General features: G+C 40.9%; 2 protein-coding genes across 2 annotated transcripts; both read right to left on the bottom strand.

Moving 5' to 3' along the window:
- Positions 1-13: 13 nt before the first annotated feature.
- On the bottom strand, positions 14-5,132 carry tmem165 (transmembrane protein 165). Its single transcript, XM_076087358.1, has 6 exons — positions 4,787-5,132; positions 3,316-3,544; positions 3,016-3,191; positions 2,295-2,477; positions 1,792-1,897; positions 14-1,387 (listed from the first exon to the last, which is right to left on the bottom strand). The coding sequence occupies exons 1-6, from the start codon at positions 4,937-4,939 to the stop codon at positions 1,311-1,313; spliced, it is 924 nt and encodes a 307-aa protein (XP_075943473.1). The 5' UTR covers positions 4,940-5,132; the 3' UTR covers positions 14-1,310.
- A 947-nt stretch (positions 5,133-6,079) lies between these two features.
- srd5a3 (steroid 5 alpha-reductase 3) lies at positions 6,080-12,729 on the bottom strand. The gene is made up of 5 exons (XM_076087357.1): positions 12,465-12,729; positions 11,643-11,794; positions 11,387-11,572; positions 11,174-11,299; positions 6,080-7,094 (listed from the first exon to the last, which is right to left on the bottom strand). The coding sequence occupies exons 1-5, from the start codon at positions 12,686-12,688 to the stop codon at positions 6,835-6,837; spliced, it is 948 nt and encodes a 315-aa protein (XP_075943472.1). The 5' UTR covers positions 12,689-12,729; the 3' UTR covers positions 6,080-6,834.
- Between the last annotated feature and the right edge of the window lie 3,551 nt (positions 12,730-16,280).

The following is a 16,280-nucleotide window of genomic DNA, read 5'->3' as shown; positions in this document are numbered from 1 at the left end:
GCGACACACAGAATCACATGAAACAATTTTATTGAGCTTCTTTTTTTAGATTTACAGGCATTTCAACCGAGCAGTATCACAAACAAAGTATTTCACAGCCTGTCAAATATTGACAATGCAGCTTCAGTCTGTTCACCTTTTTAAAAATATATTTCCATTCCTTGTTTGTAGTGACCTGTCTCTCTCTCTCCCCGTTTCTACAGTACATCAGCTTAAGAGAAAAGGAAATGAAGCTAAATAAATAGTAAATAAAAAGGTGAAACGCAGTAGCCGTGTTCAGGTGTCGCCGTTGCTACCACACAGCTGCTCATGGAGTGACTTCTACTGGCAGTTATTATCAGTTGGTTTCATCTGTTCTGTACCTGATTGATTTAGTGACTAACGGTTTGTAACAATGGCTTTAATCACCGTGTGAGGGAGGATCTGTGGAAGTGGAATTATGAAACGTGGCGTATCTCTCTGGTAGCCGTCTCTTTAAGGATGGCGACACCTGGACTCAGGTAATCTAGTGCTCTGATGTGAAACAAAGGATTAATCACTTCCTAAAGAGAGAGTTTGGGTTTTATTTAAAGTGTGTTCTATGAGTCAGTGTGTGGCGTTGAGAGGCAGCACGACGTGTTTGAGACACCAAAATATAAAGAATCTCTTTCAGTCTAAGTGAACGCTGCGTTTAGAATGTTTCCACCTCTTTAGTACGGGGAACTGAAACACTTCTATCCATCTCGGCTCTCTTTAAAGCTTTAAAGTTTCTATGAACTCATCTACTGTAGTAGAACCCTGACTGTGGAGGAGAACCTCACACACACACACACTGCAGAACATCACGACTGTCTGTTGGTTCTGTTCTCAGCGTTTTTCCTCACAATGTGAAAATCAAGATGTTTAGTGAAGTAGAACCATATTTTGGGATTTTAATGCATCGTGGTAAAAAAAAATAAAAAAATGTCCCCCAGAGTGAAAGATGGAATAAACAAATGAGCATTCAATATTTAAAAAACAAAAAAAGACAAAAGCTGTTTGAATGGACTCAAAGTGTCTCTGAGTGTGAGGACAGAACTCTTGTGTCCCTCAGACTCACAGACCACAGAGAGCCGTGTGGTCTGCTCGCTCACCTCCAGCTACATCACCAGAGAGGCTCCAGGGCTCACTGCTGTACTGATGAGCATCACTCATTACAACATTATTCATAATGATTACAAAAACAGTGTTCAACCTCCACCAGAGGGGGGGGCAGTCTAAACAACGCTCTCTACACAACTTAACCAAACGTCACACGTATGTACAGACAACACCTGAAATCTGTCGTCCAATTAAAATCCAGCGTCCGGCTTGATGAAGAGGGCGGAGAAGGCGAAGGCCAGGAAAACGATCCCTCCGATGATTGTAACTGTGGAAACAAGAACATTTCATTTATTATGGGATGGATCACAACACAAAACTACTCGTGCATATGTGTTCTTCTCTAGAGATCAAAGGGAGATTAAACAAAGAGTTTTATAAAGTAGAGATGCACAGATTGCAATTTTTCAAGAAGTTAAATAAAATGGAGATAATCAGAATTGAAGAACCTCACAAACTGTTTAAGACTTAGAAGTATCACAGAATCACGAGAAAAACTCTTTTGGACTTTTATTATATTAATAATAATATTTTATAATTCAATATTGATGAATGAAGAAAGAATGAAATCCACTGTGTTGTAAAGTAACAACAAACAGTGAGAGAATGGTACGTTTGAAGGATTTACTGTAATAATAATTAAACATAATAATAATAATATAACGGTCTCACCGGTTCTGACGGATATTTTCTGGGCGATCATTCGTCCTCCGACCACAGCCAGTCCGGTACACATGCAGTGGCCGAGAGTTCCTCCCACTGCGACTCCAAAGGGATCCTGGGAATTATTCAAAACAAAAAGAACGTGCCGTCATGTTGATGCTGAAGAAAATGATCCATGTCCTCCCTTAAATATTTAATAAGTTTATTAAGTATCAACACATTTACTGTTTGAGGTTCGACTCAAACAGTAAACACGAACACACACACACACACACACACACACACACACACACACACACACACACACACACACACACACACACACACACACACACACACACACACACACACACACACACACACACACACACACACACACACACACACACACACACACACACACACACACACACTTCTGTGTGAAAGTACTTATGACAAAAAAAATATATTATAATGTGAATAAATGGCTGGAAGAAGACAAAGGTTTGTAAAAGGCATTAAATGTAACAAACCTCCCGAGCAGCCAGGATGATGGTGGTGAGCTGCGAGCGGTCCCCCCACTCTGCCAGGAAGGTGAGGGTGAGGGCCTGGATGAAGATGGGTGAGATGATGCTGTGCCACTTCCCCTGAGGCATGGAGGTCCCAGATCCAGCCTCCACATCTGGAGTCCCATTAACCAGCTTAGACCGCTGGAGCTGCACAGACAACACACCGGGTTAAACGCTCTATTCACATATTTTTAAAAAAAGCTTCTTAAATGTGAAGACTATCTGGTTTCTTTACTCTTCTGTGACGGTAAACTAAATATCTTTGAGTTGTGAAGAAAACAAGACATTTTAAGTCGTAATCCTGAATCTTTTTTCACCGTTTTATAGAACAAACTCATCGATTACAGTGAAGATCATGGTTGATTTCAGCCCTCGTTGAAACAGTAAAACCGCTGTAGAACCAAACCACCTGGTGATAAAAACGGCTTCTAACACAATTCAAACCTTTTAAATAATTTGGATAAGAGCAGTAAAAATGAGTTAATGCATTAACGTGGACTCGATCTATTTCACATTTAAATCTTGACGCTCATGCATGAACACCATGACGAAGTAATGTGAACCATGTGTGAGTCAAGAGAAACAGGACCCACGCTGAAGGTGTTGTATAAATGATGCATGTTTAATTATTAGTGTTGACTTGTCGTCGTACGAGATGATCTCCCTGGGTTTAGAGTCGGCTCACCTCTTCATCCTTCTTCTTGATCTCTGCCTGCACCTCCTCCAGCTCCTCCTGGCCTTCGTCTGGACTCATCCTCAGCCCCTCCCTTAGCATGCGCACACCGAAGATGGCGAACAGAGCGGTGGACACGTAGTACGTGTAGATTCTTGGTATGATGGTGGTGGCATAGCCAAACAGCACTGGAGGTGAGGGGGGGGGGGGGGTAGGAGAAAATAAACTGAATTATTACCCAGCAGAAGATGGAGGAGCAGCTCCACGTTACAGCTGAAAGTGAAAACCCTAAAATGAACGCTCCTAACTAACCTGAGAGACAAGTCATGAGTCCCAGAGCCAGCATGGCCCCCGTCAGCACCGTGAGACGGTTGTAACGCATCGCCATGATGGCCGCGATGAAAAACGTCTTGTCCCCCAGCTCGGAGACGATGATGACGGAGATGGAGGCCACGAAGGCGTGGATGAAGCCCATGTTTGCTTTGCTGGAGGAGCCATCTTCAGAGACCACCGGACCGATGGGGTGTGGACTCGAGGCTTTCTGTCGGAAAGAAAAGCAACGCGGTGACAGTCAGATAAGTTACACACGAGGGTTTGCATGTCTGTCCCCAGATCTCCATGCTTTAAAGTGGTGATATCAAAAGGTTTTTAGGTTAAGATCTAATCTATCGTCTCCTTAGGTTGAGGTCTCAGGTTAAGGTGATCGAGCGGTTTCTGTTCTGGCACCTCAGCTCTGGAACAGTCTTCCAGTTAGTCTCCGATCTGCTGACACTGTTTCCGCTTTTAAATCCTGTCTTATGACAAATTTTATACTGACATTGCCTTTTCACCTGACAATTAATATTATTTATTTATATATTTTTAAATATAGCCCTGTTGTGCAACCACTTGATTTTAAGTTAATTTGTTATACTTTCACCTGTCGTACCTTCTATGCTTTGGAATGATTATTATGTACATTTATTTTATACGGTCTTTTAACTGTGTGCTTTTATTTTGCTGTTTTTATTTTGTTGATATTTTTTATTTATTTATTTAGCACAATTTAAACAACAAAATAAAAATAGCAAAAAAGCAAAAAGCCAAATTGGGCTTATTTGAAGCCTCCTATATAATATTAAAATTTTACAAAATTACAGAGAGCATAAAATTATATAAAAGATATGACTAAGCACAATATTAAATATTAGTATTGATCTGCTGTCTATGGAAAGCACTTTGTGCTCCCAGCTTGAAAAGTGCTATACAAATAAAAAAGATAATTATTATAATTGCTGTAGGAGGTAACACAATAGCAATTGAGCCTATGGCCTTCTGACAACTGTATTGCAATATTTATTATCTTTGTATATTTGCAGTTTCTGTGGTGACATTCCTGCTGTATTACAGTTTTAAAATAATAATAATTAGCCTCTGCACATAAATTCTGAAAATGTGCATGTTAATATGAAACTTCTCATTCAAACACAAGTACTTTTGTTTTTATCCCAAATTCGAAATCAACCAGGACTGCCATCTCAAGGGTTTCCACCTTTTAAGACTATAATTAAAAAATGTAAACATCCCACGCGTCCGTCAGCTCATCTTAACTTTCCTTATTTAAACTATTTAACTTTCCCCGGAACACGAGTATCTGCAGGTATCTCTATTAGCATGTAGCATGCTAGCTCAGAGCTGCTAGCTAGCAAGCACCAAAGCAAAAACACCGGCGTCGAAAATAACAACTCCCCCCCGTTTCCTAGTTTAATTGATCAATAATAAACGTATAATAAAAAACGTTTACTTCTTGTGGTGGTTGCTCTTGTGCTGGTTTGTTCTCATCCGGAACGGACGCGACTCCAACCGACAACAACAACACGGCGGAGAGCAGGAAGAAGACTCGCGTCACATTTATATCAGCCCGTCGGTCTCCTCCGCCGAGCGCGAGATGCATCATGGCGGCCGAAATAACCGACAAGGGGACGGTTTCCGGCTTTTATTTTGTCGTCCACGAATCACTTAATATCATCGGCAACAAAACTGGCTAACTTCATATTAGCCACCTAGCTTTGCAATTTGAGGAAGTCTTCGGTGATACACGTCACGAACACACCGACTCCGAGTCCGAGCGCCGAGGAAACTCAGAGGGGGGCGGGGGGTGGAGTTAGAGTCTTGCTGCCGCGTTCGGAGAGATGATTGGACCGTAAGCAATGTTGACGTACGCACAGTGCAGCTCAGTGATTGGACAGTCTGCTTGTCGGTTATGTAAACGTAGTTAAAAAAAAGAGTTAAATGCTTGAAAGACGGACAAGGGGAAAAAGAAAGGCAATCAAGCTATCATGATAGGTTGAGTGTCACTACAAGTCATAAAATAATACACTCATTCAGATTTTTGCATCATATTGTATTTTATATTTACTGTATATTATATATATTCAACATCACGCTGCTATTAATCAAACCGTGACTTTAACTTTTCATAAATTTTTGTCTCCAACTGTTCTTGATTAGGTTTTTTTTATTATTGTTTTCTTATAATATTCTTATTTTATTTTTGTTTATACTACTTATTTATTTTAGAATATTTATTTGTTCTCCATTTATTTGTACTGCTGTCTTCAACCACAGAATTTTCCATCTGTGGATGAATAAAGGTTTATCTTATCTTAAACAGACTTAAATTATGTTAACCTTTAAAAGGCAAATTTACTAACCTGTTATATTAATCACTTCATGTTTATTCAGCACTTGGTATTTCATATATGCAATACCATATATATCTTTATATATTACTTATGTCCTTGTTCACACATTTAGCCAATAAAGCTGGTTCTGATACTTCATTTCTATATTTTATTCAGTGGTTGAAAGAACCCCTCACCACTTTACAAGTCTGAACAATCTATAATGAGAATTTTAAAATAAATATTTAAATACATATATTCTGCGCACTACAATTACAGTAATATTATTAACCAGTTTTTTGGCAGGTTAATTTACAATCAATCAATTCCATCGCTATCTAGTGGATTCCTCAAACATACACTTAATGATTAAAATAAATAAGCATACAGAAAGTACTTAAACATGAAACAGATTCCACTCCCGTGATAGGTTTTTATTTTTATCGGGTAGAAGTGAAGTATTTCATTACAACAAAAATGATTTCATGTTGTAGTTCGTTATCATATGTATCAAAAAACAACTTCCTAATATTTGTACAGGATATTGTTGTTGCAGACATGAGAAAAGAAGCCCAGTTTCTCACATTGATTTATGTTTATGTTATAATATACTTATATTTATCTCGTTATTGTGACAAACCCACTTATTTTAACAAAACCTGCTCGTTATACGAGATATGCCGGTATGTTGTGCTGAAGAAAACATTTTATATGTTGCTGTAGCAAGAAAAATATTCAGTCAAAACATCAATTTCTCAAAATGCCTCATTTTATCAACATAAAAATGTTTCTTGTGTGTTATAACAAGATACGTTAGTGTGTTATAATAGAGAAAATGTGTCAGTATTATTGCATAAATGTACCTCATTATAACAAAAACTAGATTTTGCAGTCAGCGAGTGATTTGTGACGTTCGTCATTTGTTCACATCGGTTTGTAGAAGCAGCTCACTTCTCCCCCGGAGAGACTTCAGCTGGACGATTGTTTCTGCAGCACTGCGACGCCTCACGATCACACCGTCAGCTGCAGACATCGCTGTCCTGTCGGCTGGTGGTCCAGAGCATCTTATCAATCGATGCTGACAGTGAGGTGAGTTTTACTGCAACACCTTCAGATCCTCAGGCGTCTCTGACACTTCTCGTTTTCCTTGGATTTTACAGTTCCGTGCTCACAGCACAAACGGTATGAATGCTTTCCTGTGCCTCGGGTACGACTCATATTTGCTGACGTAAAGGTCGTGACAGAGCTGCGCTGCCAGCGCCTGGTTGAACAGCACATAGAGGACCACGAGCCACCAGGTGAGGGACACGCCTCCGAAAGCCAGGCTCAGCGAGACGTAGATCAGCAGCTCAGCGAAGTAATGCGGGCAGGACACCAGCTCGAACCAGCCTCCCCGTGGCACCCTGTGAGCCAGCGTCTCCACCGATCCTAAAACACAAACCAGTGGTTTACACTATTCACCAGGGCCGTCCTCGACCACAGAGAGTCTTTGTTGGAGCGATTTCATTCGTTTATTTTGTTGTTTAAGTGAAGGGATATAGGCAGTAGGTGTGTCAGTGTCAGGTGATGCACCAGATGGGGACATGTTTTTTTTTTACCAGAGTGTTATGTATGGTTCTATGTCCTGCTGTGAATGTTTGTGCTTGGGTGTGTCTGTGTGCGTGTGTGTATTCTGTGTCTTTTGACTTCTAGGTGCAGCTCCCTAACGAGTGATTGAAGGCACCTGGATGAGGATGTGGTTTACCTATATAAGCGCCTCCTTGCTCCGCCCTCGCTCTCTCTCATCTGCCTGGCACCAGACCCTGGTCTGCAGTGGGATTTGCACACTACAGTTTACTTGTGTCCTGTAAATAAACTGGCAGCTGTGGTTATTTTTAACCTAACTTGGTGTTGTGTCCCTCCTATATGTTGCGACTCCCGAGCCGGTCGTAACATAATGGGGGCTCGTCCGAAGCTCAGTTAGCCTTAGGTAATGTTTTACTCCTAGACTTAGTTAGTAGGTTCAGGCTGATGTCAGGCTTAAGGTAGAGGTTTTAGTTTTTCTCTTTTTGAGCTTGCCTGGTTAAGAAAGCCTGCGGGTGTTGGAGAGACCGGCACCACTTTATTGTTTTTGGTGCGGTAACCCTGGGGTGGCCCCTGGCGTGCCCGGGAAAGCCAACGAAGACTAGTTGAGGTTTAGCCAGATAGAACTACAGTTTCTTAGGTAGAGAGTTTTGGTTAAATGCTAGGCTGTAGTTTTGTTCTTCTTTGAACCCTGATTCGTCTGGCTGGCTTAGTACGCCAGTGCTCATGTTTTTCTATTATCTGTGTGAGCTTCGTGTGCAGGTAGTCGCATGCTTCTTGCAGGGACTACATTTTGTGGAACCTACTTTCTTCTCAGTGGAGGTAGAAAAGTCGTGTTTAGAATTTCAGTGTATCGTAGGGGAAAGAGTACTGTTAACACTATTTCTATACTGTGTGGCCTGACATAGTTAAGTAGCTGCTCTTGTATAGACAGCCTAGTGATTGGTGCATTTCAATTACTCTCTGATTTTGTGTAGGTAAGCTGTGCTGTTTGGTAGCACTGGTTCTGTGTGGTAGTGTTACTTTGTGTTGGTGGTTTGGCTTACTTAGGGGGAGCCCATTTTTGGGTGTGCTACCTTGTAGAGATTTGTTCCTCATAAAGTTGTTTTTGTGATCTCACAATGAAGTCTGATTTTCAAGAGATCAGTGAAGGTCCTACAATAGAGCAGCTGGCTCAATGTACCAAAGCCCAGCTCATGTCTGTTGCAGAGCAGTACCATCTTGAAATTGCTCAAACGTCCCTTAAGAAAGGTCAGCTTAGAGCTAAGGTAGTCACTGCACTCATTGAACGGGGAGTATTGCCCCGTGAATCTAGTCAGCCTGATGAGGAGCAGGGCTTACATGTGTCTGCAGGTTTAACTGTTGGGAAGACGGAACAAGTAATCTTGAAGTCTCAAGATGCTCAATCTGTACGTTTGCGAGAATTGGAATTGCAATTCAGAATAAAAGAGCTAGAAATGGAGGCTAAGGAAAGAGAAGAGGTGAGGAGGTTTGAGATGGAGAGGTTGAGACAAGTACATGAGGAGAAAATGAAGGAGCTGGAGTTGAGGTCAAGAGCTGAAACTGAGCAGGCTAATTCTTATACATCTAGTCCTCGTTTTGATGTAGCTAGGAACATAGCTTTAGTTCCTCATTGTGGTGAGGAGGTAGAAAAGTACTTTTCCCACTTTGAGCGTGTTGCTACCGCCTTAGCATGGCCTAAAGAATTCTGGACACTACTGTTGCAGTGTGTACTGACAGGTAGAGCTCAGGAGGTTTATTCATCTTTAACTCTGACCCAGAGCTCAGATTATGACATCGTTATGGCAGCCATATTGCGTGCCTATGAGTTGGTCCCTGAGGCCTACAGACAGAGGTTTAGAGGGTATCGTAAGGTGGAGAAGCAGACATTTGTGGAGTTTGCTAGAGAAAAGGAAATCCTTTTCACGAGGTGGTTCACATCACAAAAGGTTGTGACCAAGGAGGAACTTCAGCAGTTGATTATTCTGGAAGAATTTAGAAATTGTGTCCCTGAAGTGGTGGCCACCTATGAGCGAGCAAAGAGTGACTAAAGTGGAGGAGGCTGCTGTGCTTGCCGATGAGTATGTCTTGGCTCATAAAACAGTCTTTAGTGGCAAAACCGGCGAGACTAAGAGCTTAGCCTCTCCTCACACCTTTTGTTTAAGACCTAAGCAATGGGTCTCCTTCAGTTCCCATAGCAAACTGTCATGCTCTCAATAAAAAGTCAGAAGGTACTAAGCCTGTAGGGCTAATAGTTTCAGTACCACAGCAGTTGCCCTGTGTAGTTGGTCCTTGTCAGACCAATAAAAAACACACTGAGCATGACTCCTTTGCACCAGTCCGTATAGAGGGTTCAATAGCAATTTCTGATTCTGAGAAGCTCATCCCATCCTTACGGATACAGGAGCCTCTCAGTCCTTGTTTTTGGCAGGAGTTTTGCCTCTCTCTGAGAAGACCTCCACTGGTAGCAGTGCTTCAGTCCAAGGATGTGGGATGAGGTGGCTTAAAGCCCATTGCATGTTGTGTATTTACATTACAGTCATTTAGCAGACACTTTTATCCAAAGCAACTTACAATTCAGAGTCTATCACATTTCTACACCGTAGGCACAGTTACAGGAGCAATTTTGGGGTTAAGTGTCTTGCTCAAGGACACATCGACATGCAACTAGCAGAGCCGGAGCCGGATTGAACCGCCGACCCTCTGATTGAAAGACGGCCCTGCTATCCACTTAGCCACAGTCGCCCAGTCGTGTATTTGCAATCTGGGTTGGTTACGGGCCCTGTCGTGGTGGCGATTCGTCCCCAGCTTCCTTTAGGGGGAGTAGACCTGATTTTGGGTAATGATTTGGCTGGCGGGAAGGTGTTTCCTGCTCCCATTGTAGTGGATAGACCAACAGGCTCCGTAGTTGACAATTACCAGAGTGCTGATCTGTCATCTCGGTTGCCTAAAGTCCTTCCTGCTTGCATTGTAACTCGTGTCCAGTCAAGAAAGTATGAAGATGTGGTGAATTTATCTGAAGTGGCTCCACCTGTTGACAGTCTAGAGGCTGATCCTGATCCTTCTGTAACTTCTGAGTTGCCTCTAGATAAGCTGTCCACTAATGCTGTTGGAAATGAGTCTACTGAAGTTAAATTGACCTGTCCTGTCACTGTGCCTGCTGGGCCTGACACACAGTTGAAGGTTGGCAAGGAACAGCTGATAGCAGCCCAGAAGGCTGACCCTCCTTTGGCCAAGTGTATGGCAGCAGTGTTGCCTAAGGATGAGAGTGGTACTACTCATGCCACTTTTACTGGGAGGTTGGTATCCTCATGCGTAAGAGGGTTCTTCTGTTAAAACAGCATGGTTTTGGATGACACCCTTATGGCTGTCATCTTAAGGAAGGGAGTGTTATGTCTGGTTCTATGTCCTGCTGTGAATGTGTGTGTGTGTGTGTGTGTGTATTCTGTGTCTTTTGACTTCTAGGTGCAGCTCCCTAACGAGTGATTGAAGGCACCTGGATGAGGATGTGGTTTACCTATATAAGCGCCTCATTGCTCCGCCCTCGCTCTCTCTCATCTGCCTGGCACCAGACCCTGGTCTGCAGTGGGATTTGCACACTACAGTTTACTTGTGTCCTGTAAATAAACTGGCAGCTGTGGTTGTTTTTAACCTAACTTGGTGTTGTGTCCCTCCTATATGTTGCGACTCCCGAGCCGGTCGTAACACAGAGCAAGAGAGAGACTGCACAGGAATAAACAGTCTGTGGGAGTCCTGACGAGTGAAGTGTATTAAATAGTGTTTTAAAAGTTAAAACAAGTTTTGAGAATTCAAAGTAACATGCGGTGAGTACCTGATAAATAAATGGTCATTTTGTGGGTGAAGTATTCCTTAAAGTTTACATCATTTGTAGCAAAAGGCCCAAACCACCCAGCTACTGGTTTTAAGCAGAGACAGCTGCTTACCTGACTTTCCGGTGCGAAGCCCGGCCAGCAGCACCGTGGACTGATGCTGCATCAGAGAGGCCCAAATGAAAAGTGCACTTCCAGCCACATGAAACCAGTCCAGCTGAGAGAGGAGGCTTCCAGTCCCTAAAAAAAAAAAGCAGCACAAACATCAAAACCCACACAGCAGAACCAGCGTAAAGCGGCTGCAGAGAGGGCTGATTTCACTTTCACCTTCTCCCAGACGATCGGAGCCAAGCACCGTCAGCCCCAGTATGACGTAATAACACACGCCGAACACGTACTGCACCACGTGAAGGGCTCCGTCAGAGAAGACGCTGACGAACAGGCACTCCAGCAGCCTCCTGAGGGAGTGGAAGCACAGCAGCAGCTGCACCAGCAGAGTAGACAGCTGTGGGACTACAGACAGCATCAGTACCAGAGACAGAGCGGATCACACAGGGAAACACCAGTAAGAGCAAGAGCCTACCGTGACTGTCGGTGTTTGGTGCATCTGTCAAAATGTCTAATATTCCAGTCAGCCATGACGGGTAGGACTGATGCTGAAATATGGAGTTCAGGTACAAAGACAGAAGAAAAGCATTCCAGACCACAGAGATGAAGTAGAAGTGCCAGAACCATCTGAAAGGAGAATAAAAACAGAACTTTATTTAAGGAAAAACAAGTACACGATAGAGGAGAGCTGCTAACAACAAAACAGTATATTATTAAAATACCAGGGGGGGGGGGGGGGAATTAAAACAATGCAATGAGAGACAAATAAATGTTCTAAATATGTTGAAAATTTAACTATTATAATAATACAAAAATAATTGAAAATCTTAAAATGAACGAGCACAGACATTAGAAAAGAGCATTGCATTTGACGTCAGGGAGTTTCATTAGATATGTTTCTGTAATATGCAAATAACCTGTTTTTTTATTGTTTGTAAGAGCAAGAGAGTTAATCATTAACTTACATTTAAATAAACACTTATGCTTATGAGAAAATAATTTTCCCAATAAAATAAGAAAGTTAAGAACATAGTGTAGAGATTTGTACTCATATTGTCACAGTAACAAATTATTAGTAACATTGGTGGTATTAAATAAATGACAATTTAAATTATTTAATTTAAATTTCACACTGAAAGAATAAACTGACAGATATGATTGTTTTTAACTAAATTAGCAGAAACACATTTGAGTTTTCTATGTTTTAAACAATGAAACGAACCCTTAAAACTTTATATATTTAATATAATAATATATTCACGTTTAAACATATCACATTTATTCACGTTACTGTTACCTTTTCGGGACGTCTAACGCGCGCAGCCAGTCGTCTCGTGAGAGGTTTTGTTTGGTCTTTCCGTACCGAATCAGATCCTGAAATAAAACGTAGAGACGACACGTTTCATATTTCCTCGGCAGGTGTGTTGATATTTTGTGAACACAGAAAGCTAAAAGGAAACATGACGCCAGAAAAGACCATAAAACATCCGTGAGGCTCGCGCTGAACGAGCCCCGCGTCATTGTCCAGCTACGCCGTGTTGAGTACAATGTTGTGTGCAACGCTGAAAAGAGTCCGTCGGAAAAGAGTCATAATAGTTCCGGATGAAACTTAATTTTTTAGAGCAAGAAAAATATACAAAACAAGAAACGGTATTAATATAAAAAGATGAAGTGTAGAAGTAAATCAACAATGGTGGAAATGATGCTTCAACACAGTTAAACACAAACAATAGAGGTCATATTAGACTGTACGGAAGAATATTGGGGCCACACGAGAAGGAAAAAGAGAAATTTAAAGTCATAACTCAAATATTTTTTTTCCACGTGGGCCTAATCCGCTTCCGTAATGCTGAAAATCAAGAAAGAAAAAAATGTTTAATGTTAAAAAGAAAACAAAAGAGAGAAACAATCACGTGAACAGACGTTAAAGACATTAACAAAAAATAGACAGAGTTATAGATTTAAACCATTTTTTTGCCTTTCTATTAATTTTTACTGACGACTTTAAGTTGTTGGAAAGATTATACATGAGCACAGTGAAAGAGGGAGTGCTGCCTTTCCACCTACAATATGACTATGATATGTAATCACTCCATTAACATTATCTTAAATGTTTGCATCCAAGTTGTCCATAAAATAAATTATAGGCCTGTCATTGTAAGTAAATTATGCTAAATTGTGCATTTTTAATTAATATTACTACATCAGACCAAAAATCATTGTATGAATATTTTGAAAATAGATGATCAATGGTTTAAGCTTCTGGAGAACAAAAGGTACAAGGATCTACTTCAAATATCTTGTGTACAAAATCACAAATTCAGTGTTCATGAGAAGAGCTTTTATTTTTTCATCCAGCAGAGGGCAGCACCTGAATCCTACCACATAACAGGAGGAGCCAGCATGAGAGCATGGACCGTCCTGTCAGATGATATTCAGTTCTACAGATAAGGCTAATACTCTGAAATGTATTGTTTGTGTCCACGTGTCAATCCTCTCTAAACTTGTATCAGTTTGTCTTTGAACATACAAAGTTAAATGCAGTGGTGGAATGAGTTCTGATATTGTGACGCCTGCATGATAATATTTCACCGGGCAATCCTGTATTATATAACGACAATAATGAATCTTTGAAGTAATGATTATTTTCATTGTCAAATTAATTCATTGGTCGATAAAATGTCCCAAAAAACAACAACAAAAAATACACTCAAAAAATACCCATCAGAGTTTCTCAAAGTCCAAGTTGACAAATTCAAACTGTTTGTTTTGTCCAAAAACCAAAGATATTAAGTCTAACATCCTAAAAGACCAATAAAAGCTGAAAACATTTACATTTAAGAAGCTGGAATAAGATCAATTAATGACATAAATGATCATTTAATTATCAAATTGGCTGCGGGTTCATTTTCAAATAACCAACTAATCAATGAATCAAGTCATAATTTGAGCTGTAATTAAGATACTTTATTTAATATAATGTAAAAATACTTAAATAGTTACAAGTAAAATGTCTGAGTAGATACTTTTTATTATATAAAGTACACAAGTAATAGTACAACATTACTAAGTAACATTATATAAGTATTACTACTATCAACATAAAAGCTGCATTTAATGGATATAAGTGGACCCATGTTTAACTAGTTTATACTGTTAGGTTGTTAAAGTAAAGTATTGAACCTCGTAAGTTAATCATATGTTAAATATTTAAAGTGTATCTTGTAAAATGTAAAAAGAACAATATTTCCCTCTGAGCTGTAGCGCAGTAGGACAGAAGGTGCATGTGTGAGCGCTGGTGTTTTATGTGTTAAGTTCATCTCACTTTGATTTGATGTTGACCGACCTCTCGGCCTCGGTTCTTCGCTCATGCTCACTTTTTTTTTTGCTGAGCTTTTCCTCTCGCAGCTCTCGCTCCTGTGAGTTCCTCCTCTCCACAACGCAGCAACGTGTCAAAGGAAAAGCAGCGTGTTTGTGTGAAACACTTGGTAGAAAAGCCTTTGAGGCCTGAGATTCCAGGATGCCTTCTCTTAGAGGAGCTCAGCATCCTGTCTGAGGAAGCGTGCTCTGTTTCCTGCTCCCCTCCCTTCTCTGTCCTCAGTGTCCTCTTTCCTTAATGCTGCGCCAAGAGCAGGCCCCCCTTTAGGCCCCCGAAAGACTGCAGTTAAGCTGGTGCTCCGTGGGCAACGTAGAATATCATCAAATAAGATGCAGATTGAGACACAGTTAGAAGGAAACAGCACTTTGAATGATACACACAGACATGAAGACTTCTCCTGACCTCTTTGTTTCCTGAGTGTTCGATGTATCCAGAAGCTTGTGCGTAGTAATGCATGTTCAATACCAGGGCCCCGTCCCACCTAAATGGAACGGGGCCATAATTCATTTTTTTTTCAATCTCACCTGTGTTTACCCTGCATGTCAGAATGGCTTCTGTGAAACGGGCCTATTCTTTCTAAAGTGTTGATTTAACACTTTTACAGTGGTTTCCATATAAACACTGGGTGAGTGTTAATTTAAACGTTTGGGGGTTTCTAATTTGCAATTCCATTGAACCTCCATTGAACCGCACAAACAGTGCTGAAAACAATTCACAGCTTTTTAAAAATTATTTCTTCCAACAACTTTTAAATGGCTGTTTTCACAAACATTGTTTTTGAATTCAGTTCTATTGAGATCAACTTCTCCAGCTCTCTATAGTAAAACACAAATCCATATAATGGTCTTTATGCTTTATTTTTATCAGAGTGAAATAACAAAACACTGTATTTAAAGTGTGTCACAGATATCACTCATGTTATGACCCAAATATACAAATATGTCCCACACAACTTTGAATGTTTTCCTTCTCTTGCGTTCCCCCCAAGACTCTTCTAAAATCTTTGTTTCTCATAAGCTTTGAGTGAGCCAGAGTTCAAAACAATCACCTCATGTTGAATGTGGAAAATAATAAGAAAATAAAAATGGAAAGTGTTTCTGTTGCCGGCTTCTCCAAAGGTGCAGTTGGTGTGGAGCCGTCCAGGAATTGTTGGCTGGGAGGGGGCACTGAGTTTGTGTAGAAGTGACCAATCCAGGACACGTGGATGTAGCACTCAGCACACAACCCCATCACCTGCCTACCACACCCTTCTGAATCCATGCCAACATCAAGACACGCACCTCCGTCTCCTCGTCAGGTGAGATGCTGCTCCATTTGTTTCCTTGTGTTGGCACTGTCCCAAATCATCCGACAGTTTGAGCTCTAACATCCAAACCTTGATAGACATCTTTTGGCAGGCGATGAAACTGAATCTATTGATTTTTTTTTTGTGCCGCCTGAAGAAGACTTTGTCTCAAATGTTTTTATTGTGAAACATCATTTTCAATTAAAGCTGCAAGCAGCATTGATCGGGCCCTCGCACCTTCACGCACGTCGCGCGTACTGGCAGGACTCTGGTTGCATTTCTGTGACCATCAGACATCAGCGTGCACGAGTTATGTGAATATTGAAGCGGATTCTGTAGTTTTTGTAAGGCTTGTGCTGTATTAAATATAATGACATGAAATATTAAGGGGTAAAGATGGAACAAATAAAAAACATGAAATCAGAGGATATTTATTTATTCATGTATTA

Source organism: Anarhichas minor, unplaced genomic scaffold (genome assembly GCF_050575085.1).
Source record: "Anarhichas minor isolate MPS153535 unplaced genomic scaffold, ASM5057508v1 ptg000010l, whole genome shotgun sequence".
NCBI lineage: Eukaryota > Metazoa > Chordata > Actinopteri > Perciformes > Anarhichadidae > Anarhichas > Anarhichas minor.
The sequence above is the reverse complement of the archived record's forward strand: the minus strand, read 5'-3'. Positions and strand labels throughout refer to the sequence as shown.